Source organism: Lissotriton helveticus, chromosome 4_1 (assembly GCF_964261635.1).
Source record: "Lissotriton helveticus chromosome 4_1, aLisHel1.1, whole genome shotgun sequence".
In the NCBI taxonomy this organism is placed as follows: Eukaryota; Metazoa; Chordata; class Amphibia; order Caudata; family Salamandridae; genus Lissotriton; species Lissotriton helveticus.
Genome location: NC_136063.1, coordinates 553,248,526 through 553,272,724, shown reverse-complemented (window position 1 = coordinate 553,272,724; position 24,199 = coordinate 553,248,526). Strand labels below are relative to the sequence as shown.

General features: G+C 41.5%; 1 protein-coding gene across 1 annotated transcript in view; it reads right to left on the bottom strand.

Moving 5' to 3' along the window:
• Nucleotides 1-24,199, bottom strand: part of SBSPON (somatomedin B and thrombospondin type 1 domain containing) — a 222,048-nt gene that overhangs the window by 37,622 nt on the left and 160,227 nt on the right. Inside the window, exons 3-4 of the mRNA XM_078687144.1 lie at nt 8,942-9,032; nt 2,221-2,397 (exon numbers count right to left, since the gene is read on the bottom strand). Coding sequence (XP_078543270.1) covers nt 2,221-2,397; nt 8,942-9,032 — 268 coding nt within the window. The remainder of the gene's footprint in view (nt 1-2,220; nt 2,398-8,941; nt 9,033-24,199) is intronic.

The following is a 24,199-nucleotide window of genomic DNA, read 5'->3' as shown; positions in this document are numbered from 1 at the left end:
ACACTACACATGCTTGTTGGAGTCCATCCGGCAAGTTTAGACAACATGTGTATGATGCCACCTGTTAGTAGTGTAAGGTACATTGGCGCCTCTTTATGAGCCCTAAAAAAAATGAAAGATTCACAGAAGGCACGGACAAGCAGGTTGGGTGACTGTCCCTTGCGGTATGGATCCAAGAATTATTTGCATATGTGTTCCACTGCCTGTAACGATACAGGTGTATTTAACTAAAATGAAACGCAGCTGAGCTATATTGTCATCAATGTAGCATTTCCCTACCAATTTGCGAGGTCCAACGTCCTTCTAGTGGACAAGTGACTATTTACTCCGTTTCTTATGTAGCCTAGAAGGAAAGTTTTGGTGCTGCCTATGGAGGAGGGGTGTTGGTGTGGTTTGTGATGGAGAAGGCAAGTGGTGAAACAGTGTGATGAGACTGCAAATTCCATAGACACACAAGTAAGATCTTGTCGGTTGGATCGAGATGATATTATACTTCAGGAAGCAGTCAGGTCTTTTAATGCCCTTCGAAATATTAACCCATTGTTGATTGTCCTCCTATCCTTTGAGAGCATGTTCCTTAATGTGCACCTTGGCACAGCAAATGGCTTCCTTCTCAATGTTGGAATTTTTTTAAATGCAGAGATGGTCAAAAGTTGAGCTATTCTGGATCTAAGGTTCCACTTTAGAAAGCAGAGCCTGAGTTTTGATTGAAAAGAAATATGCCCCGTACATGCATGAGGGCATTTGGTGGTACAGACAGTACTGAATGAGATTGTTTTACTAGTGGGCAGCCAGGGCAGGCATTGGCACAGGGAGTGACGTGCCAGCGGCTGCTCGGGTCATTTGGGTTACATTCTGTACTATGGTAGAATATAACAGGATGTTGGCGGCTGATTTTACATACGTTTTGGCTCCATTATTTGTGTTTAGTTTTCTACGCCTTTGTTAAAGCTCTACAAGCATTTCCTATAATTGATAAGTGTGATTGTAGCACTGCAGCCAGTTCTGTTCCTGAAATGTAATCAGGCCGCTGCACTGCCCTCATAAGATAGTGGGGCAGAATTAGCTGCTGTGTTTTCTTCAGCACACGCTTATGTGGGATAATTGGGAGGGCTACGTCAAGGGTGAATTCCAAAGATTTCACTGTTGTCACATGAAATTTAGGATGCAGAATTAGCAGTTTACCCTATGTTTATTAAAGTAGTCTCCAACAATATATATTATCAATTAATTAGTTGTGGGTCTGTAAAATTCAAAGATTTAATTGTGGGGCATATTACCAATAGACGGCTATAAACATCGCAAAGCACGCTTAGCGCTTATTTCCTTATCGCCGTCTATCGCTGGAATGTATCGCCCGGTTAGCACGTTATTACCAGCGCGTATCACTGAGGCGAAAAAAATTCCAACGATAGAGGGATATCGCCTTTTATCCATGGAACAACGTTGGTTTTCCAGTGATGTTCCATGGAAAACGGCGATATCCTTGCTGATACGGCCTGTTGTCTTAGCCACACAATCCACCCCCATGTCAGGTATGCCTTAGTCTGGAATTTAACAGACGTTCAATTCCAGCGTTAAGGCCCAGTTAGCGCTAAAGAAATCAGCGCTAAACCGGACGGGGCTTTGTTGTAAACACAGCGAAGCACCATTGGCGATATTTTATAATGTTGTTGTGAGCGGCACGCCTACCTTGCATCTCATTAGCGAGGCGAGGCGATAGGAAACCATGCCCTAAGGCAAGGAAACACGCACTAGCGTGTCCTTGTTAATAAAGCGATAAAATCATCGCCACTTTTCGCCCGAAAACGGAGGCTAAAGCGGCGATAATGTTATCGCCAGCACTTGATAATATGCCCCTTATTGTGTTCGATTCCTAAGATCAAAATGACAGAAGGAAAGTAGAAGCCATGGAAGAAATCATGAAATTGCACTTAAGTCCAGAAAATTAAATAATATGTGTGTGTTATCTTGAAGAGTATCCTGCTCATTCTCAAAGTTGAATGTTCAAGGTTATGTATGCATCAAACTTGGAATCTGTGTTTAGTAATTCATGTCTGCTATAAACAGGAAAATTCCCTACCATCAACTATTATCCATCAATACTAAAGCATGAAATAAAAAGAAATGTGACAAATATTTGGGTTAAATAAATGAATCGTCAACATGTTAAACTGTATATTACAGTGTCTAAAGGAAGATAATAATTCCACATATTACCCATCGGTGTCCAGTCCATCCCCTGTGCACCGCTGGCTTCCATCTTTCATCGCTGGGTACTGGCAGGCCACACACACGGTGTACCCCTCCCGCAGGTACTGCATCCAGCGAGCATAGGGCCGGCTTTCTCTTGTGCAGTAGACGGATAGGGACTCGATCTTAAATTCCACACAGAACCTAGTTTGGAGACAGGGAGACCAAAGTATTAAAAGCAATTCTAATTATAAAGAATAACAACCATTAACCATCTATTGTGAAGAAGAAGTGGTGGAAATTTCAGTCGACCATTTAGAAAGGGTTTCTACGGAATTTTAGTAATTGACATTGCAGTTTTGGGACATGTAATATATCACTGTAGAGAAAGTTCATGTTCATCCCAAATTAAACCTTTCAATCGGATAACGGTGAGTAATGGTGTCTCTTGGTTTCCGCTTGTCATTTTTATTTACCATGTAGATTGCAAATATGGGAATTGTTTAACTTTTCTATGAATCACAAAGCTCCCCTGAAGCATGGATGGAAATCATTGTGAGTCCTTGATTTCCCTTGTAATTCTGCACCCCCACACGTATTCCAGCATGTGGGACCATCCACCCGAAGAGTGCAGAAAGGCGTATTTGCAAATGTATCTTTTTTTTTTTTTAAACATATTTTATTAGGGTTGGTTCACATCCATACAATGTACAACTTGTCTTCATATCAACATTTACTGGTGTTTTGCTATACATCTTTTCAATTGTTATAGAGCCATTAGTGCAGCGGTTCTAAGGTTGTTAGTACAGTATCATTATAACTTACATGTGTTTTCTTTTACATATTTGAGCAAACAAAAGCATTTTGCACAATTTGTCATGTTATGCATCCTTGGTATATCTTGTAATCTCTATACCATGCCAAGCAAACTTTCCCTCATTCTATACTACCTAAAAAAAAAAACAACGATAACTGAAATAACTCATCACCCCTCCCACCCTTTCGGCCGTATTGTTAATTCATTCAATTGCAGCTAACACCATTTTCTGTACGTTACTTTGTAAATTCGGTCTCTTTAAGTTCTTCCATTAATAGATTCCAGTCCAATGAAATTGTTTTTTTTCCGCAGCCCACGCCTTTCTTCTCTTTAAATTTCTGTACCCTATACAGTACCCCAACAGAGTGCGTCATTATACCAATACTGGACCACTGGTCCTTTCCTCGCCTTCCAGCGTATTAATATAGTTCTTTTTGCTATTAGTAGCATTAGATTAAGAAAGCGGGTTGTGGGGTTCCCAGTTTCCTTATCTGTAAGATCCCTACCTATTTCTGTGGTCCACCTTTCTCTAAGAGACTGTAGTGATGTTGCCGTATGTGATTTGATCCCATGTGCCAGCCACTTTGTTAGATGGCTGCCGTTTCCCATTAGGTACAACATGTTCACTAATTTGTGCGTTGGGGGTTCTTGTCCATACGGCGCCCATCCCTTGCGTATAAATCGAAGGATATGTGTGTGCGTCAAAAAAAGTGTATTTGGTACTCCTTGCTCTCTTATAAGTATATCATGATCTACCAGTGTACCGTCCACAAAGAGCATGCCTATTGTATCTACTCGTGCTTCCAGCCAGACTGAGCTACGTCGGTGGGATACTACCTCCATAGATCAAGGGATACCCATCAAAGGAATATTCGGGGCGTACAGTCTTTGTTGGTTAGTATATTGTAGCGCCTTCATCCAGTAATGTAGAGTCACTTTAAGTAGTGGAGGTGTATTCGGTGGTATCTTTACGTTTGGCATCAGTAACTTATGTACCTTACCCCCAGCCCACTCCCTCTGTGACAGTCCTATTTCTTGTCAAATTCTGCCTGATAGCCAGTATGCCATCCACTGTAGCTGGCTGGCGTAACAGTATGTTTTGAAGACCGCTCACCTTAAAATCTGATAGACAGTGCCACAGTGTGGTAGATTGTCATTAGAACTTGTGTTAAGAATTAAAGGCCAGTGTCGAGCACGGAAACCACTGGCTCAAATTAAGCACTTGAACAGCCTCTCTTTCAGGCGCATTTTCAGCCTCCAGTGCTGAATTTAGCACAGCGGATAATTTACTGTACCAGTGCATTTTCTGTTATAATAAACACAATCTTCAAAGGCCCTGCTTCTGTGACTCAGTATCTTATAGTATGGACGGACACAGGTGGTCACTTTTTTAACAGAAAGCCCGAAATTCTGGCTCAAATAGCATAATGCCCAACAGTCCATGCGCATAACTAAATCCAGGAGAAAACATTTGTCACTGATGAACTGAAACTTCCACCAAGGGCTTCCTGTTCTTGAAATAAAATCTTACAACTCTTAACTCTGTCAGGACACTTATTTTTTAATGTTGAGAACATATAGGGTGGTGAACTAGCAGTTACAAGTCTTTCTACCTCAAAAGCAACAAATACTACATAGTCTTCAACTTAAATCATGCTTTGAGCTGTAAAGTTTATACATTCTCTGACAAACCCATTTTTCAATTCAGTGAATTATTGCGACAAAAGCATTGATTTGTGGTAATGTAGTATTCGAGGCATTTATTACATTCTGTTGCTCCAAATTTGGTGGTGGTCTAAGCAGCTACCAAGTACTATCTTGCAGTAGGATCACCTCTGCCACCACCCAATAACCTGTTGGCATGTTATCAACTTTTTCTAGTTTATGTTTTTTTACCAATCATAAAATTTCAGTGTTCTATGTGCTATGTGTCCAAGGCCTTAATCTATATGTCTCAGTATGTATATGATTCAGTCAGTCAGTAGATAACTTTATTTCGGCCATTCGGGTCATAAAAGTGCATTATTACAATCATAAAATCACCGGCGACAAGATAAAAATTAGATAACAACAGACAATACAATCATATGTTTACATTTGATACACTATAAAAATATTGGCTGGCGATTATCCTAAAATCTGATAAAATACAAATATACAATTCATTTAAAATTGCTGGTTAAGATGGAAAAAACTAATGGATAGAGCAAATGTGCTCATTGTGTAAACATCCATAGATTTATCAGAGGAGGGCACGATTATAGTTCTTTGCTTGATCACTTCAAAAAGCCCCTGCGCTTACACCACATTCCATTCAGGAAGCACGAAACAGAAAAAACAATGGGAGGATGTGTGTCTTGTTTTAATATCCTAAAGGCCTGGAGACAGCGCCTAAACCCGAGGTTTTTGCATATTGGGGCTAACCATCGTTTGCGAGGTACAGAATATGCAGGACAGATGAACACGTGAATTTCAGACTCTACCTTATATTTGCACGCCGGACATTCTTCCTTCTTCTCTTTGTCCCATTTACTGGTGAATAACATGAGTGGAAGTATCCCCATTCTAAATTGAGCCTAGAGTTTCCTAGCCAGGGGAGGATGGATCACATCCAAATACTCTTCTTTTCTATATTCGGTCTTTATTTGAAGAAACTCTAGTGTCAACCGGCCGCCGGTCGATCTTTCTTGGAGGATTGTCAATTTATAAAGTCTGTAGAGCCGCACAAGGTCTGCCCTGGTTATCAGTGGGCACGATAATTCAGGTGTTTTCCAAAGGTCTTGCCTTCCTATCTTATTACTCAAGTCCCTTATATGGTTAAGCCACAGGATTTTCTTGTTAGGTAAACAATGTAGGACCTCTCTAAGTTCGGCTCTATAGCAGGCCAGCTCTGGTGTTGCCCAGAGCCTATGCCAGAATGTGATAGGCCTGAGGGCGATCTTCTCATCGATATGTAACAAGCCCAGATCCAAGCGGAGGGGGACTAGGGGGGTACTACTAGGAAGGCCGACTATTCGTCTCATGAAGTTATGTTCTGTTTTCATGAGTTTAGAGGGCCTACAATGACCCCTTAAAATTTCAGTGTGATATGTGCTATGTGTCCATGGCCTTAATTTATATGACTCTGGAGGTATATTATTAATAGAGGGTAATTGGAAGTGTATAAAAGGAACCCCTTGATCCATGCGACATCCACTGAGGATTGGTGGGAACACTGATTGTCTCAAAAGAAAACTAATAAGAAAAGTGGAAAAAATAAAGGCTCAACATCCGATGATTCTGCAACGCTGACCAGTGCTAAAGTGCCTATGCTGTCTCCTTAAAACATGGTAACTTTGACCTATCCGCAACTGGCATATTTAATTTGCTTTAATTAAATGCTACTAGTGGGCCTGAAGCAGGGATTGTGCCACCTTCTTAAGTAGCCCTTAAACATGTCTCAGGCTTGCCATTGCAGAGCCTGTGTGTGCAGTTTGAAACTGCCATGTCGACCTGGCAAGTTAAACGTCTTGCCAGGTGAAAACCTACCTTTTCTATCCATATGTCACCCCTAGGTGAACCCCTGGAAAGCCCAGAGGGCAGGGTGCAATGCATTTAAAATGAAGGTCATGTACTTTTACATTTTGCATGTAATGGTAGTGAAAAACTCTTAAATTCGTTTTTCACTACTGAAAGGTCTATATCTCCCATAGGATAACATTGGGATTACCATATAACATTTTATAAGCATCATTTCCAAATGGGAAGATATCACTGATTCATGTTTGGTGTCTATGGAATCTTAATTTACAATACTAACTTATGGTGGAGTTGGATTTAAATTACAATTCTGAAAATGCCACTTTTATAAAGTTGGCATTTCTTGCCTTAATCATTTGGTGCCTGCAGCCTGTCTCTGGTCACATGACTGGGGGTAGTTGGCAATTGGGCTTTGTGTATTACACCTATCGGTGTAGCAGACACTTTCAGCAGCGCCAGTACGTTTGTCTGAATTCGTCCCGAGCAGCAACATGCAGGCCGGGTGGGGGCTTTCTTATTTCAAATTCCTACTGACCCAGGACAAAGGCCGAAGTTAAGAGGCCATCAGGCCTCCTTTTGTTTGATTATACTGGCTGAAAGCTATATGGAACCTCACACTTAGATTCATTGGAGGAAACAAAAGCACACAGATGATCACTTCACAGGTACTTAAGCATGGCATGTTTTTTTACTTTGTTCAGTCTCAGTATATAATGCACTGCAAGAGTGTCAGATGCGTTAGTCTGTCCCAGTGTTTACACAAATAACAATGTAAATACCACTGTTTTGTTTTTTTGCTTTTATAGCACTACTCATTCCAATGCAAGGTGTCAGAGCGCTTTAAATCATACGTAAACATTATACATTGACAATAATCAATGTGTGTATAATTCAATGTACAGGATGTGTTATATAAGACAGCGAGGGTCACAATGTGTAGGAGTCTCATGCTTCTTTTAGCTCACTGTGCTATATTAGAACGATTACAATTTACGAACTGCAAGTAACAAGGATCTTTGTGTTAAAAGCACTGACCCACTTACCTAGCTACATAAAATAAAAATCTGTCACCTGCATGTTACATGATGTGCTTTGCAGGAGATACATTAACCCACTATGCTATTTTGATTCAAAACTGGGGCTAGACAAATTACAGATCCCTCCAGAAAATGCATTAACTTCCAAAGTTATCTTACCATTATTATTGTTCCCTGGGATTTGCTGAGCACACAAAGATCTCTGCAGCAGGTGCCTTGAGCCCATAAGATATTTAAAAAGGCAGACTTTGCAACCAATTTAGCAGAATAGATATTCTTCCACATTTCTCCTTGTTGCCAATTTCTTGTGGCAGAGTTAAAAAAAATAGACATATAAGTTGAGGCCCACATTTTGCGTCAGGGTTGCATCCTTTTTTAGGCACAACCCTGACGCATGCGTTTGCCGCCCTGCGTCAGCTGCATGTAAGAGCTAGGGGGTGCTGGCGATTCCTGCATTTGCCACCGCCCACGACAGCTGCAGTTCAGAGTGGAGGGCAGGCGGCCGCCCCCAAAACTCATGCCTCCTGGGGTGAACCCCTCCTCTTGGTAGGCCACTGCCAAGTGGATGTTAGGCCATTTGTCCATGATCTGCCTCACATTTCCTGCCATGAGATGAAGTTGGCAGCATTTCTTAGCATGGAAAAGCATTGAGATGTGCTAGCAAGGTAACAATGCTCACGTTATCTAGCCAAGAACCCACACTGAGGTGAGAATTTGTACTTTTAAGTAACTTGGCGCCTGTAATCATTGTGAATGTTATCTTTACGTGTCTGTGTTGAGGTTCGAATATCAGCAAACTGCAATTTGTGTAGGAGTCATACCCTTCAATGATGCACAGTTTGTATATTTGATACCCAATTCTCATATAATAATAATAATAAAGGTCCCTCTTTTCGAATTGTTTAAGCACGCATGGTGTAATGGACTTGGGAGAGTGTGTACACAACGCTAGGGGCCTGGCTCCAAGGATCTGTGTGTTCCATCAGTGTAAGGCATGCATAAACCTTAGCGCGCCTTAAGCATGGGCTTAGTTTATATAATCCTGACAGATTTGCAACAAATCAAGATGTTGTATAAGCGTTTACTGCTCAGCTCGTGTGCCTTTAGGAATGCCTGCCCTGCTGGTATCTGCAGTAAGTGGTTGGCGAGACTCCCACAGCTGTAAACACACTGAAGGCTGAAATCAACGCCCAAACACCTCTGACAATAAATCACACATCTGAAATAAAAAAACACCTGTGAATCAACCTGCACCTGTTAACCGAATACTTAAAGGATAGTAATTCATTTTAAACAGTCTATAACACCCAAAAGTTGGAACCGAGGTAACAACACGAAAAGGCCGACAGAAGTCCTAAGGAAACAGTGTACTTACTGCGAATCCTCGTCAAGGGAAGACCGAATAGGAGATAAGGCGCGTCTTTTTCTCTCCTTGTTGTAATCAGAGGTTGTAATGAACGCAGGGACTGCAAACAGAAAAGTACCATGATGTAAATGAAACACGTGACCTGTGTCAACTTCACAGATAGTGGTGACATCTTTTGCTTTAAGCTCTCGGTAGCTTGTGAAAGAAAGTGTTTGTTATGCAATCACAGAGTATCACTGCATCTGGGACTAAGGGGCCATGCTGGACGGTTTTAAGGTTCCTATCTAAAAGGCCCTAGACACCAGAGGTATGTCCAAACGATGGCCACACCCCCGATAAACACAGCGCTGTGTGCATATTTACAAGGCGATCGGGAGAAACAATGATGAAGCGCAGAGAAACATTTCCCGTAAAAAGGACACAGCCTACTAAACCAAGAGCCATATGTAGGTAACCCAATTGCAATCGCAAATGCAGAAATTAGCAGAATTTCAGCGTTTGCGATCGCAATTTGGCCAGGGTGGTATGTAGCACATAAAAACCCACACGCAAAATAAGGAATCGCAAAATTAGCGATTCCTTATTTTGCAAATGCATTTAAGGAATCCCAAATTGCGATTCCTTAAATGCAATGTAGGAAGCACCCAAGTTGTGCAATTTTGGCTTAAGGAATCGCAAGTTACCACCAACTTCATACAAGTGTTTTGATTTGATTTGATAAACACTGTCACAGCTGATAGGTCTCTATTTGTGGTACTGTTTTATAATAGTTGGGCGACTATGTGTGTGTTGCCCCAACCGTCATAGAAGGAAAGTCCCTTTATAAAGTACCATCTCAGGCTATACTATATGAAAGCAGGGAGTGGGGTCCCTTTCCTAAACAGATTGCATTAGGAAGTTTTAGGTGTACCCTTAAAAAAGAGTGTTAAGAAAAGGAGTCAGAAGAGTAAGTAGTGAATTTAAAAAGCATACACAGAGTGAAAACCACTTACAAATTGTAAATAGCATAAACAGCAAAAAAATGCGTAGAATATACATTTGACAAAGGGAAGGTGATATTGTGCAAGTCTTTTCTTTGTGATAAAAAAAACTGTAATTCCAACAACATGACAGCAAATAAAAACTTATTGTTATGTCATGAAAGTAAATACATCGAAGAATACACACTTGCTCTGATGTTACATCAGTAGTCTAACAAAGGGACTACTTGATACCTCATCACCAAAACCAAATGGAAATACAGATGGCCAAATGTAACCATCTGCAAAATACCATGTCCTTGATGGACAGCCCATCCATTCAATGACAAGCCATGAAAACCACTCTGTGTAGGGGGCTAATTCAGACCCCACTTGTGGTTTGTGCTAGTACTTATTGTAATGTTTTGAAGTGTTGATGACAAAAGTGCCTCTAGGCAGCTAAACCTGTCAACTACCAAACCTAAAAATAAAAAAAGAAGCATAGGCAAAGCCAGTAGATTTGCTTTTTGCAAAGTAAAACATTTGGTGTTCTGATGGCTCTACCCCATTTTGGTAGGAACAACAATGGAGAACATAACTTTAAGGCCCAGGGTTTGGTGGATCTTCATTTTGGTCAATAACTAAAATGAAGAAAATGAATTTCCAGAAATTCCTAAAAACATGTCAACGTGAAGTCCTGGCATTGGAAATTAATTTTAGGTGTGGTATAAGATACCCAAACACAACATTTCAGATACTTGCTAAATCATTAGGGATTGCAAATACAATAAAAAGACGTGTATAGAAGCAGTAAATAAAAATAGGATGCAGTTGTGTTTTTGTCAATTTCTCCGGTGACCGAACAGGAAGGAGAACTGGATGGTCAACAGGAACAAAGAATAGGAGGGATGAAGAAAAATGTGGCAGACTTTAGCAGTGTCCATGATTAGGCATAGAGAGACAGGAATGAGAAATATAGACAAAATACAGAAGTAAGAGCAAGACGATAAAGATGAGACAAGAAAGAGGAGGAAGAAACAACTGCAGTGGAAGCAGTGGATGGGCTACGGTATAGTCCCCCTAACATACGGTTGAAATGTGAAAAATAAAGAGTAGCAGACAGGACAGCAGGCGAAGAAAGAAAATGAACCTGGACCAGGGCCTGGGAATGAAGAGGAATTTATTGGGTCCTACAGGGTCTCTGTTTTCACTCTAAAAGATATAAAGGGAGAGGAGATAAGTTCGAGTACAGGTGGGAATGCAGTTTGGCATCTAAAAGGTAAATATTTTCAACATTAATGGCATTCACACGTTTCCTGTCAAACACATGGTGAATGTCTTTCAGTTTGAAAAATAAAAGAGCCTTGTTACACCTGGCATCGTTGGTGTGGTTTCCCCTGACTTTTTTTGCTTTCTGACCTCCTGTTTTGCTGACTTCATTTTTGCTGACTATAGGATTCTGGGCTCTTTACCACTGCAGACTGGTGCTAAAGTGCAGGTGCTCTTTGCCTAAAACAAAGTAGCATTGGCTTATCCATAATTGGCCAAATTTAATATACTTATAAGTACCTAGTAAAGTGCACTACAAATGCAGTGGCTGTAAATTAAATGCTACTAATGGGACTGCAGCACTAATTGTGCGACTCACTACAGGAGCCCTTTAATACATGTCTCAGGCCTACTATTGCAAAGCCTGTGTGTGCAGTTTAAACTGCCATGTTGGTCTGACATGTTAGCCCACTGGCCAGGCCCAACCCTTCCTTTTTAATACATATATGTCACCCCTAAGGAAGGCCCCGGTGAAAAGTTGGAAATGTACTTTAATTTTTACATTTCCAGGTAGTGAAAAACTCTTACATTCTTTTTTTTACTATTATCTCGCCCATAGGTTAACATTGGGATTGCCTTATTTCATGTTACAAGTGTAATTTTCAATTGGGACAAGATGGAAATTTTGTGTTTGGTGTCTCTGGACTCACAATTTAAAATTCCAACTTATTGAGAAGTCGTATTTTAAATTGTAAGTCTAAAAATGTCACTGTTAGAAATGCGAATACTGACTCTACTTAACCAACACAATGATTTCTATTTGTGGTCACAAAACTCAATTACTGCGATCACCATTTATTTTCATAATTATTTGGGAAATACTTTTCATTTTGCATATAACTGTCATCAACAGAGGAACAACATTGTCAAGAAATGGATCAAATAACATTCATTATGTGTCCCACATCAAATAAAGAACATTATTACATTACCGCAAAAATGAATTATTACATAGAACACAAAAACAATATAAAACATGTACCAATAAATGTCATGAACTTCAAAACAGCCAAAGGAGCACTGAGTGGAATGCCTGTAGAGACCCTCGTTTTTTGGTTTTCAGTGACCACAAATACACATTGTGTTAGTTAAGTAGAGTCAGTATTGGCATTTAGATGTTCCAAAAATATGTAGTGGCCTAGCCTTGCTGAAGTTAAGTTGGCCCAACCCCTTGTTGCTGTCAAATTTCAAAAAGTTGCTATTTTCTTACTTTACCCATTCTGTTCCTCTGCCTGTCTCTGAATACACATCTGGGATGGGTGTCAGCTCGGCTTGGTGCATTCTCTCTGGACAGTCACACACAAAGAGAGCTGAGGTGTGACATTCACATCCTGATGGCCAGTCACCAGGCTGATGGGCATTCCTGAGCTAGATGGAGGGGGGATCTGACACTTGCACCTGAATAGGGTTGTGCCTGTCCCCACACAAAGAGCTGCATACCTCCCTGTAGTGAGTTTGGACCCAGGATAGGAAGGGCAGGGAGCTTGTGGACTTCAGAGGCCTCTCTTTGAATTACCCCCCACTTCAAAGGCACAGCTGGGTATAAGTACTGGACCCATGACACCACCAACTCAGCACAATCTGGACCTGAGGACACTCTGCCAGGATGGAGGACTGCTATGCTGCTGAAACAACTGACCCTGCTGACTCTGCTGGATTTGCTGGAGTGCTGCTCTGCTGCCTGCTGCCCCTTGCCTGGTGGTGAGAAGGACAGGACCCAAACCTCTACATCCCCAGAACCAAGTGACTCCTGGGGTTTTCTGGCTTGCCTCCTGTTCTGAAGTCTCAGAGACATCAAAGACTTCATCCAACCCTACTGCACCCTCTGGACTCTGCCACCTGTGTGTCCTGCCTTGCCAAGTGGTGCCAACCCAGCTCTGGACCCTTGGAGGTGTTTTTTTCTGGCTGCTTCTGTAAAATTTCACATATCACCTGCTCTGCCCCGGTTGAAACTGATGCATTTGCCTCCGACGCCGAGGCATCACCGCTTCAAGGACTCTGCAGCATCAACAATGCCGCTCAACAATCGATGATTACGCATTGCCTTCATCACCCAGAGCTCAACGGCGACGTGGGACCCGAAAACCGATGTATCTCCTACAATCCCTTGCATTGATGACAACGCATTGCCTCCTCCGCTCAACGCAGATCCCCCTTGATAACAACGCTTTCTCTCTGTGAATGTATTGTTTCAACGCGGCCTGCGTGGCTTCTGTATGTGACATGCACTCTATCATGGTCAGCTTGACTTTTTCAGATTTGATCTAGCCCAGTGTGACCAGATAGCCTCTGTAGTTGCTTTATGACTCTAAGCACTGTAATTCAAGATTTTCTTTAAACATTCATGACTCCGTTTCTACTTATTGGATGTTTGTTCTTTCATTAAACTAAGCTCTATTTTCCTAACCTGGTGTGGCTAATTGTTGTGTGGTGTTTTCCCTGTTTCATGGTATTAAGTGCCTCACAAATGCTTTACACATTGCCTCTTAAGTTAAGTCTGACTGCTCTGTGCCAAGCTAACAGAGGGTATGCACAGGTTAATAAAGGGTGTGTATATGACTTACCTTCACTAAAGAGGTGGTCCCCAGGGCCGGCTTTAGTGCTGGTGGCGCTCGGTGCGACAATCATTTTTGACGCCCCCACACCTTGGGACTGCCTCTTCAGATTCTCTCACCACCAGTGGGCTAAAGTACCCCTCATCTCTCCAATCATAAGTTATTGCTAAACACAGTGCTCCACCCAAGTTCAGCGCCCCTCCATAGGTCGGCGCCCAGTGCAGTCGCACCAGTCGCACTGCCCTAAAGCCGGCCCTGGTTGGTCCCTACTTGGACAGGGGGTATACCTCTGCCATCTAGAGACCCGATTTCTAACAGGTATTGAGAGAAAAGTTTCTCTAAAACAAGTCTTCACAAACTGAATGCACTGACGAGCTAGCACTGAGTTAGTCTGGGCCCACAGATACGTCCCACCGTCAGGTTTGCTGGAGGCTGTCAACGTTTGTAAAAACCCCTGGTAATAAGGGGATGGACTATTTCAGGTGCACTCCCAGACTGCAGAGTTTCACTATAAGATCCGTTCATGAGTCTCTCTTTCCTGGGGCTCAGTTTCCGTTAACAGCACTTGTTGCCCTGCCCAGTATTTGACACCCTGCTCAGGTGGGGAATTTATTCAGCAGACCTGCCAGCTCTAACTAGCAGGTGGAGCTTTAAGAGCATTCTGTTGCTCTTCTTTGCTTCTGGGGTTGTGTTATTCCAAACACCATGACAGATTAAGGGCATATGCTAGCAGAGTTATGCTTACTAGGTGCATACAGCATATCTGCCACTTGCCCACCTCAGCTACCTCTCACATTAACATGGGGATCCGAGCTCACCATTGATTGGCATAGTCAGCACAAGTATGAAGCAGAGCTATCTCTCGCTTGGCCAGGACAGCAGAGTTAACTCTGTCTCAGAGTGGACCGTCTAACTATCTTTCACACTGCACAGATCTAACACCTGGGGGTGCATAGATATTATGACAAAGGGAAGACTGTGCACAGATTATAATTTAACTTTGGGTATGTTTTTCATGTCTGATTACTAATGCCTTGCTCTTTGTGTATACTTTATGACTGAGTTGGTGCTGCACACAGTATATGCGATATCAATGCTTTCGTCAGAGAATATTCAGAGTGAGTGCAGACTATTGTGTGAGATTAGTTAAAATCATTACAAACAAGGAAATACAAAAAGTGAATCTGAATATCCCAGCACTGAAAACAACATGATTTTCCTATATAAATTGTGCTGCAAATACATATTTCAAGAGCATGGGAATAAGTTAAGTTTGTAAATTGATTTCAAAATAGGACAAATCTTTACTGAATTAGAAGACTAGATAAGGCTAAAACAACTCAAACGGTTATTAGGGAAAATTAGAACGTTTTCTAAAACTTTAGGAGCTGGACTTCATTCAGATAGTTCAGTGTTTTGGTATTATTTTAACATTATTATACATGTGAGATTCTGTTAGTAAGAAAAATCTGTTTTAAAAAAGTGTCTCTCAGTCTTAATCCCTAGGCAACAACATAAAAGATGCTACATTGTTTCATGTTCATAATCACACAGCTGGCATTGCTGATTAATAAAAGGTTGTTTATTCCACGGTGACATAAATTCTTCTATAAGGTATAACATAACATGCAAATGGACTGTAATTGTCGGCCTGGATTGTGTATTGGCTCCCTCAGATGATGCTGAGCAGACATAGGGTGATATTAATCAATAATTAGATTAGCATGTCGAGATTTGTTGAGCTCTGTGACATCGCAGCATGGCTGAGCAGCATCAGTCGTGATTTTGTTGATCACTTAAAAGCCATTACTGAAGGATAATCCTTCCAAATTATATTTATTTGAACTTCCTTAATAACAGCAGGCAGGTACTGAGACCGTTGGGGTATTATTTTAGATACTGCTTTTCAATATTTTGTAGGATAGCAATATTTCGGGAAGGCTTTCTACATGCTAACTCCTGTCTGTACAGTCCTAATTCCAGTCAAATGTGTGCTCTGTGTGTACTCTGAGGTAAGTGAAAGAGTTTCCTGAAACTGTTTGCACTGTACCAGGTGCAGTGGTGGCGAGAAACGACCAGGAAACGCTAGGGGGCTGTACATTCAGGCAAGCAAGAGTTTTGCATCTGCCACTTTAAAGATCACTCTATCTGACGGGATCTGTAATCTAGCATTGATTCTGGACACTACAAATGTTAGAGTAGCACCTCAGTGCGTTATGGTTGACAGGTCGTACCTCAGTAAAGCCATATGTCAACTAGGGGCCAGATGTATCAAAGGGTTTTACCCATTCTGTGTCCATAAGAAAATAAGTTTCTACATATGGCCCCAGGTTCCCAAGTAATCATACGCAGAAAAATAGCGCAGGGAGGAGGGGCTGAGACTCCACAATTTCTTAGTTTTTTTTTGTATATTTATGAAAAATCATGGCTTTGATTTATTCTGATTGGCTTCCAACTTGTTATCTAGTTTATATGCATATAATTCATGTAATGCTGTCCACACACAGATGTATGTTTGATCCAGCATGACGATGGCCTCAGCATTTCGTAGGATTTGTAGCTGCTGACTCGATATACTTGAATAAAAATGATCTGACCCTATAGAGAGCTGAACTGTCTAACCTCTAACGGATGAATAACAAGGGGTCTAAAACGCACCCCTTTCTGAGCTCTCCGTTGATATTTATTCGTTTTGATACACTTAAACCATTGCCAACATTAATGCTCATCCAGGTATGTGAGTACAGGGAAATTGCGGCACTCAACATGGGCGCGCGTTTGGCCGCAATTCAATCAATTATTGAAAGAACAAAATAATCAACTCTGTCGAACGCGGTGGAGTTATCGATGAACAGGCAAAGCGAGAACCTCCTTTGTGATCTAGAGCCTGGCAAACCATAAATGTGTTACATTGTGTTAGAATGCTGCTTGTAAAAATAAATTATTTTCTTTTCCTCCTCCTATGTTTCTAGTTCATCTAATAAATGTTTGGTGTAAACTTTCCATCAATATCTAAGTGTGCAATCAAACAACAGAAGACTGGACTGGCTCTGCTGCCCTTTTTGAAAAGAGAGAATTAAAATGTAGCCTCACCATGAGTCAGGTATAGTGGACAATAGGAAGTCAAGGGCCGAGGAAACTGAAGGAACCAGAAGGTAAAAACCAAACAAGCATTGGCATTGCCAATAGGTCTCGCTTTTTGGACCCTATAAGTATTTAGTTATGCAGCAGAATATCCTTGGTGCAACCACACCAACTATTGCATGACTAAACACTTATAAGTTCCCAAATGCGAGACCTATTGGCTATGCCTATGCTTGTTTCATGTAGCATAGGCTTGACCTTATATATATGGTATGATAAACTTTTGAAAAGTGTATACATCAGTATTCTGTCCCTTCCATCAATTCAACTCTCAGTATCCGGATTTGGCAATCAGGTCACCATGTAGGTGAAATCGAAAAACGGTCTAATGCATGGATGATGTATGACCTCAAAGTGGATATTCTCTGTCTTCAGGAATCTGTTATGTCTCTCTAAGGACAAGGATGAAAGAGGAGTTTACATGAGTGGAAGACATTTTTAGCAACTAAATAACAATATAACAATTCCCTATATAACCTATAAATAACAATTCCTTAAAAGGTTAATATTAAGACATGCTATCTTTAAAATTCAATTCGTCAAATTCTTTTCTACGTGCTCCCGTATTGTGGGAGCGTGTAATACAATGCTTTAGAAAGTGGCTGTGGTTAATCAATAATCACAAATAACCATCTAGTTAACCCCTTCGATGCTTGTGACGGAACCATTCTGTCATCAGTCACGGTTGAGCTGTGCTGATGACGGAATGTTTCCGTCACGACCACACCCTGTTCTGGAATGTCCAGCACCGGGGGGAAATCGGCACCGCACGCAAGGTGTTAAACATCGTCATAAACCCATCAGGAGGTAGCTGGGCATTACACGTCTCCTCAGACATGAAAGCTGGTCGACCTCGTCATGTGATCAGGGTCAGGAAGCTCATCACATGTTCAGAGTCTTGACGGTAAGGTCATGGTGCAACCCGGAAGTTGCCAAATCTCCAGTCTCCAGGACACGGGGTGAGCCTTCTTTAAAGGGACAAAGCTAAGCCCCGGACCCCGAACCGTAAACGTGAGTGACAGGAATACAACGTACGTCCACCTCCGGCCCCGTCTACATCAAGGGTGACTCGCTTTTCCACGCATCTTTTGGGGACAGCCTCGCAGTCTCGTGACCATATACAGTACTTATTGCTAGTTCATTTGCAGCCTTCATCTTCATTATACCTGCTGATGGCGTCCACAACTGTTTTCCGCTGAGAGCCAGTGACTGCCAATTGATGCTTCTCAAAAAAAGCAATGGAAGCGTGATAGCCACAGAGAGCCACAAACTGACATCAAACATAAATCTGCATGCTCCTGAGATAGCATAGTGTAGCGCTCCTGCTCAGTACACAGAATATTCCTGTTCAGCACTTTCCATCCAACTTTGCAGCTGTAAATGAGAAGTATAACTTGTTGAATGAGAAGTAAGGACAGTCCACGCACTGAAACAAGCAATGGCCACGTTGCCGTGAAAGTGGCACGGCCGGGTGGCGCGAAACTGAAACAAAAATGAAGAGCTGACGAGGAGGGAGTGGGAGACGCCAGGGGGTAGGAGATGGCATTCATGCACGCAATCAAAGAAACCAAATGGCAGCTGTGCATGTCGCGCGCGCTCTTGTGCGCGTAATAGCAAGCTGGTGGCCGGCAAGGTAGCAATTTTAAATGCAGCTACTAAATGTCTCGGCCAGAACATCACATGCGCTGGATCAGGCGAGACCTAAAAAGGTAATGGAAGGAGTAGGCCGAGTGCAAACTGAACCTTAAGTGAAGGAGTTGTAACAATCGCTGTTGCCAGACAGGCTGCCAGTGTATAAGGCAGATCTTTATAGTAACACTGCCTCTATTGACTTAAAAGAGTGACTTGCTATTTAAGGTTCTAGTGAGGCTGGAGCAATATAACTGATCTGTTTGTGTGTTTTCCCTTCCTATGCATGCGTGTATTCTCTATTGCCCTGTTTTCCATGTACTCTAAGTTTGATATTGTTGGGATCTTTTCTGTGCTACAGTGTCTTGGGAACTGACAAGAACTTCCTGGGGGTGTCCCCCATTATGATAATAGTAATATTGTAAATTAGACCTATATTTTTCTTTGGGGCAAAAAGTAAAAAAATTACTTGTTTGGGAGCGTGTTTTTTTAATGGTACTACTTAAGTGGAAGGTTACACAAAGTACATAAATTATTTTTTCTGTGCTAAGGTTCTAGCAATTTGTTTCCCATTGTAATGCATTGTAGTGAATGCCTGGTTGTGGGTGTCACTAGATGGAGCACAAGGAAAACCCGTTAATATATTTTTGTCAAAATAAAAATCCTTTATTGAGGGAATCATATTAATTATTGGAACTGTAGTGAGTACTTGATTTCACATGTGAAAGATGCTGATCATTTTCTGGAATTTCATGAACAATCATGATTTTCTCATGGAAATTAAGGTTGCTACTAACAAAGCTAAAATGAGGAGGTATTTAATATAAATATACAGATCTCTTCTTCACCCATGTGAGAGAAAAAAAAGTCTGAAATGCTGAGTAAAAGATGTGCTTCCACAAGCGGCAGCAGTCTGCCAGATTGGTTCCATATTGTTCTACTGCAACTTCACCGCTGCACTCTACTGAACAACTAGAGTGCTATCTTTCTACATTCATAACAAATGTAAGGCATACCCGAACGCCATGTTCCTTCCTGATTAGGAGCCGTTGAATTTATAGTTTTTTGCTAGAGTATTCTGAAGGAAATGAGCAGCGAATGCTTAATACAGATAGGAAAACAGCCATTTAAAAAATGTGAGGAGAAGTAAGGGGTTGTAATAGTTTTTGACATTATAATATATATTTTGAAGGCTTAAATAGTTAAAAGGAATATATTTGAACCCCCATAGCTAGTGAGTCATCCTACAAAGGGCTGTTATTTCGACATTTCATTTTTATTTCCTTTTACGGCTCAGACCTCCTTTCATTATTATTTGCGCTACCGTGCCTGAACATATACTGGCTTCAAACCTTTTTGAATTGTGAGCAAAAGAAAACAAAATAATTGATCATTTTTTAAAATTATATAGTCAATGTCTATAAAAACATATCTTAGTTTGAACGACTACATCAAAGTTAATTAATTAGAACATTTTAAAATGAGCTATTTACAGGTGTTGCCTATGAGTGTCCTTGGTAGACATTGACGAGCTTGAAGTTAATCAAAATGCATCATGATTTTGGTAGATTTCAGCTGCATGATTTAGAGTTTTAGGATGACATCTCTTAACACGACATTTCCGCAGGGCTGAAAGGCTATTCATAGTCAGCAGTCCCAGTGATTCTGACAGGGGAAACAGGATTTAAATGATCATTGCCCTGTCGCAACCAAGGTTGGAGTATTCATCACAAAGGAATGGATAAATACATTATTAAGTAATCAAAAGGCTGTGATGGCTCTAGAAGTTATCATTTTATTCAAATAAATCACAGAGGACCAAAGAAACTGGACATATTTTGAAAGTTGGTAAAGAAATAGAATTCTCTACACTATTGGTGTTGACAGTGATTCTTTCTGCTACTATGTAATCATCATTTATACTTTAGGGATGTGTCTGTCCATCTTGCAAGCACTTAGAAGAGTAGGGGTGCTAGAATGTTTATAACAAATATGAATATGAACATGTGTTAGCGGGCTATACCGGCTATTAAAGGCCCACTGAATCGTTAAAGGCCTGAGCCGAAGGCGAGGGACTTTAACGAGACAGCGGGACTTTAATAGCCGGTATAGCCCTGCTACAAAGGGCTAAAAGGCTATTAGAACATTCTGCCACTAGAGGGCAGAATGTTCTAACAAATTAAACAAAGGGTTCTCGAAGCTCGAGGGGATATAAATACCCTCAAGCTTCGAGAAGCCTTTGAAGAACATTGGAATGTTGCTCTGCGGGCCTTTACCGGCCCGTAGAAGCAGGGAGCACTCCATTGTCCGCAATGGAGCTCCCAACATTCCAATGTTCTAATTATGATTTCTCCCTGGCAATCAGTTTGCACCTGATCCCTGCCTTACTTATTGTATAGAAATGCAGCTCTCTTAAACTCGCCCTCCAAAAGTGTGAGATCCCTTGTCCTGTTACTCTGAACTTTGTTTTGGTAATACCTGCAGTGCGCATTGAAGGTAAAGTGTAGTGTTACAGCATTGGCAGCTACCCACTGCAGGGACAACACAGCTACGTACTCCTTGCTCAGTACAAACAGCTAAGCTGCTCCTCACCTCATGTTTACAGCAGAGCTATCATTCACCACAGACACCAGTGACAGCCCTCACAAAACATTCTGTAGACAGCGGCAGCATTATGTCTCATTTACTGCCGACAGTAGAGCTGCCACTCACTCTTCCAGCAGACATCAGAGCTACGCTTCACCCGCCAGGAGAGTTTGAGATCATTTCTTCTCTGGCATTAGAAGGCAGACCTATTCCATTCCTGGCACTGACAGTAGATGTATCCATCTCTGTGCCTTCATGCCCCTTGGCTATCCTGCATCCCTCACTCAGACTAGGTAGAAGACTTATCATTCAATTGCCGTAGGCAGCAGAGCAATCCCTGTCTAAGCTGACCTAACCCTTGCCTTGTTCGTGCAGCGGAGGTATCGTTCATAATCAGAACAGCAGATTTACCCCGCAGTCGTTGAATACAGCAAAACAAAACTATCTCTCGACGCCACACATATCTTTTGCTAAACTGATTTATTCTTCAATGATTGCAATCCCTCACTCACTGTAGGCAGAAGAGCATCCACTGTGTGGCAGACTGAGCTCTGACACTACACATATAGCAGAGCTTTTCCTGACTTTTGATGGAAAGAACAGCTGCACCTGGAGCAGAACTATCTCTGAACACCAGAGCTATGCTTTGATCAGCTGATTTTAATCTGAGTCTGGTGGCTTAGTGGACTAATGCATCCACTGCAGGGACATGTGTACGACCTCATGGTCACAGGTTCAAATCCTGAGGGGTCCACTCAGCCTTTCGACCATCTGAGGTCGACAAAATGAGTCCCATTGAGTTGGGTAACAATAAACATCTGTCCATTGTGACAGATATCAATGGACCTCCTCACCCCAACTTCAAACAGCAAAGTTATCCTATGTTGATCTGATTTACACCTCACTCAGTGCTGGTAGGACAGCTGTCACTCACTAGTTACAGGCAATTCCTCACAGCGAGGCTATCCTCCAGTGAGACGAGTTACCTCTTGATCATTGAACATAGCTGTGCATCATCCCATTGGCAGACAAGCCTAGAGTAGGATTGCCTGTTAGCATGCAGGTCAGAGTGGTAGGTTAGAACATTATTCCTATGCTCAACCCTTAGTAGCTTGGCTGAGAGCAGGCAGGCTTATCTTCCAAGACAGGTATGTAAAGCATTTTAAAATACCAATTCAGTAAATAATTAAGACACAATACACAATCAAATTCCAACACCAATTTATAAGAATAGGAAATATTTTTATCTTTAAAATGACACTAAACGACAAAAGTCCAATGTAGGGAACAAGAGATACGAATTTTAAAAAATGTAGCATTATCGAGCACATAGAAACATATAGCACTTTATCAGGACATCTGTTCGCGATAGACCAGGTCAAAGTCAAAGTTTCATGCTGACCGCGATGGAGCTCTGCGCGGCTACCCCTGGCGGTAGGTCTCGGTCAAAGGTTTTACCTTCTCACTTAGAAACTTTTTTGGAGCTTTTCTTCCCGGGGTATCTCTACTAGACCATTTGCTTGCAGGTGAAAATGTGTGGTGAACTTGTAGTTGACACCACACTCATCCCACATAGCAGTCACACAGTTGGACAGAATGTTTGTGCCCCTATCTGACACCACCTCTTTCGGAAAACCCACTCTGGTGAACACACAAGCAGTGCTCTAGCCACTGCAGGAGCATCAATGTTTCTAAGAGGGAATGCTTCAGGGTACCTAGTGAAAGTGGCCAAGCCCCGACAGGCGACCTGGGCTCACACGAGCACAGCATTAAAGGGTTAATACTAATGTTATTATCAACAATTCTCAGTATTTGACACAATTTTCAATCAAGAAGTACAGTAGTCGCTTCATAAAATTTTAATCATTGCATGATATGTAGTATTTTTCTTTTCGCTGAACATATTCAAAAGAAGCAACTATTATACATGTTTCATTACAATTAAAAACAATCAAAATACATTCAAAGCAATGTACAAAACAAAACAAAAAGCCCAATGCATTTCGGGACACCTGTCCCTTCTTCAGGGGCGAATCTGAAAGAATATTAAGACATCAATCATTGATACGTTTTCAAAGCACAGAGGAAAACTGTAAACAACATCCAAGACACTTATTCAAACGATGTGCAGGTCAAGTTAAACCAGAAACACCTGCAATCCAGCGTACCAAGCACAAATGCTGGAAACCCAACTCTGGCCCTATACTCATGAGATTACCATCACCTAGACACCAAACAGGTGTGTATCAACTTAAACTTGTGCCCAATAACCGCCATAGATAAGTACAAAGACTAGGGTCATAATGGAGGAAAACCTAGTGTGGTAAAAAGGTACCTTAGATAACATTCAGCGCGTAACAGCTCCAGACAACTAAATAGCATCAAGACTCTGTAATAACAGAAGAAAATACAACAAACTATGACTGAGTGCAATGTCTACAATCAGTAGGCTCAAGGAACTGAGTTATCACATGAAATGCCTACCTCTGTGTAAAGGGACATCCACAAGGGTACTCGTAATTGCGACCCCTGGAACCAATATCTAAAACCAACAGAAACTCTTATTGAATGACAACGATAAAAACAGTTTCGTGTTAGAACTCCTTGAATTCTGTTTGATGAGCAGCTACTTTGAATGGAAGGAAGACTTTTTCATGCAATTGAATGGAACGTCTATGGGTTTTCCGGGGGCAAGCGTCTACGCCAATACTTTTATAGCGAAATTTGAGGATGAGCACATTATGAACAACAACGAATGGCAAAAGGGCTTGGTTTTCCTGAGACGTTACATAGACGACATTTTCCTAACTTGGAAAGACAGTGAAAATACATTGAACCGCAACATCACATATTTGAATTCTATTGATGAGAGAATTCAATTCACGAGCATCATAAGAAAAAGCGGGATCGCTTTTTTTGGATACATGGATTGAAATAGAGGAACAACAAATCTCTACAAGAATTTATAGAAAGGAAACCGATAAGAACAACACGTTGGAATTCAGTAGTTTTCATCCACCTTCTTTCATCAAAAATCTCCCGTATTCCCAGTTCCTCAGAATCCA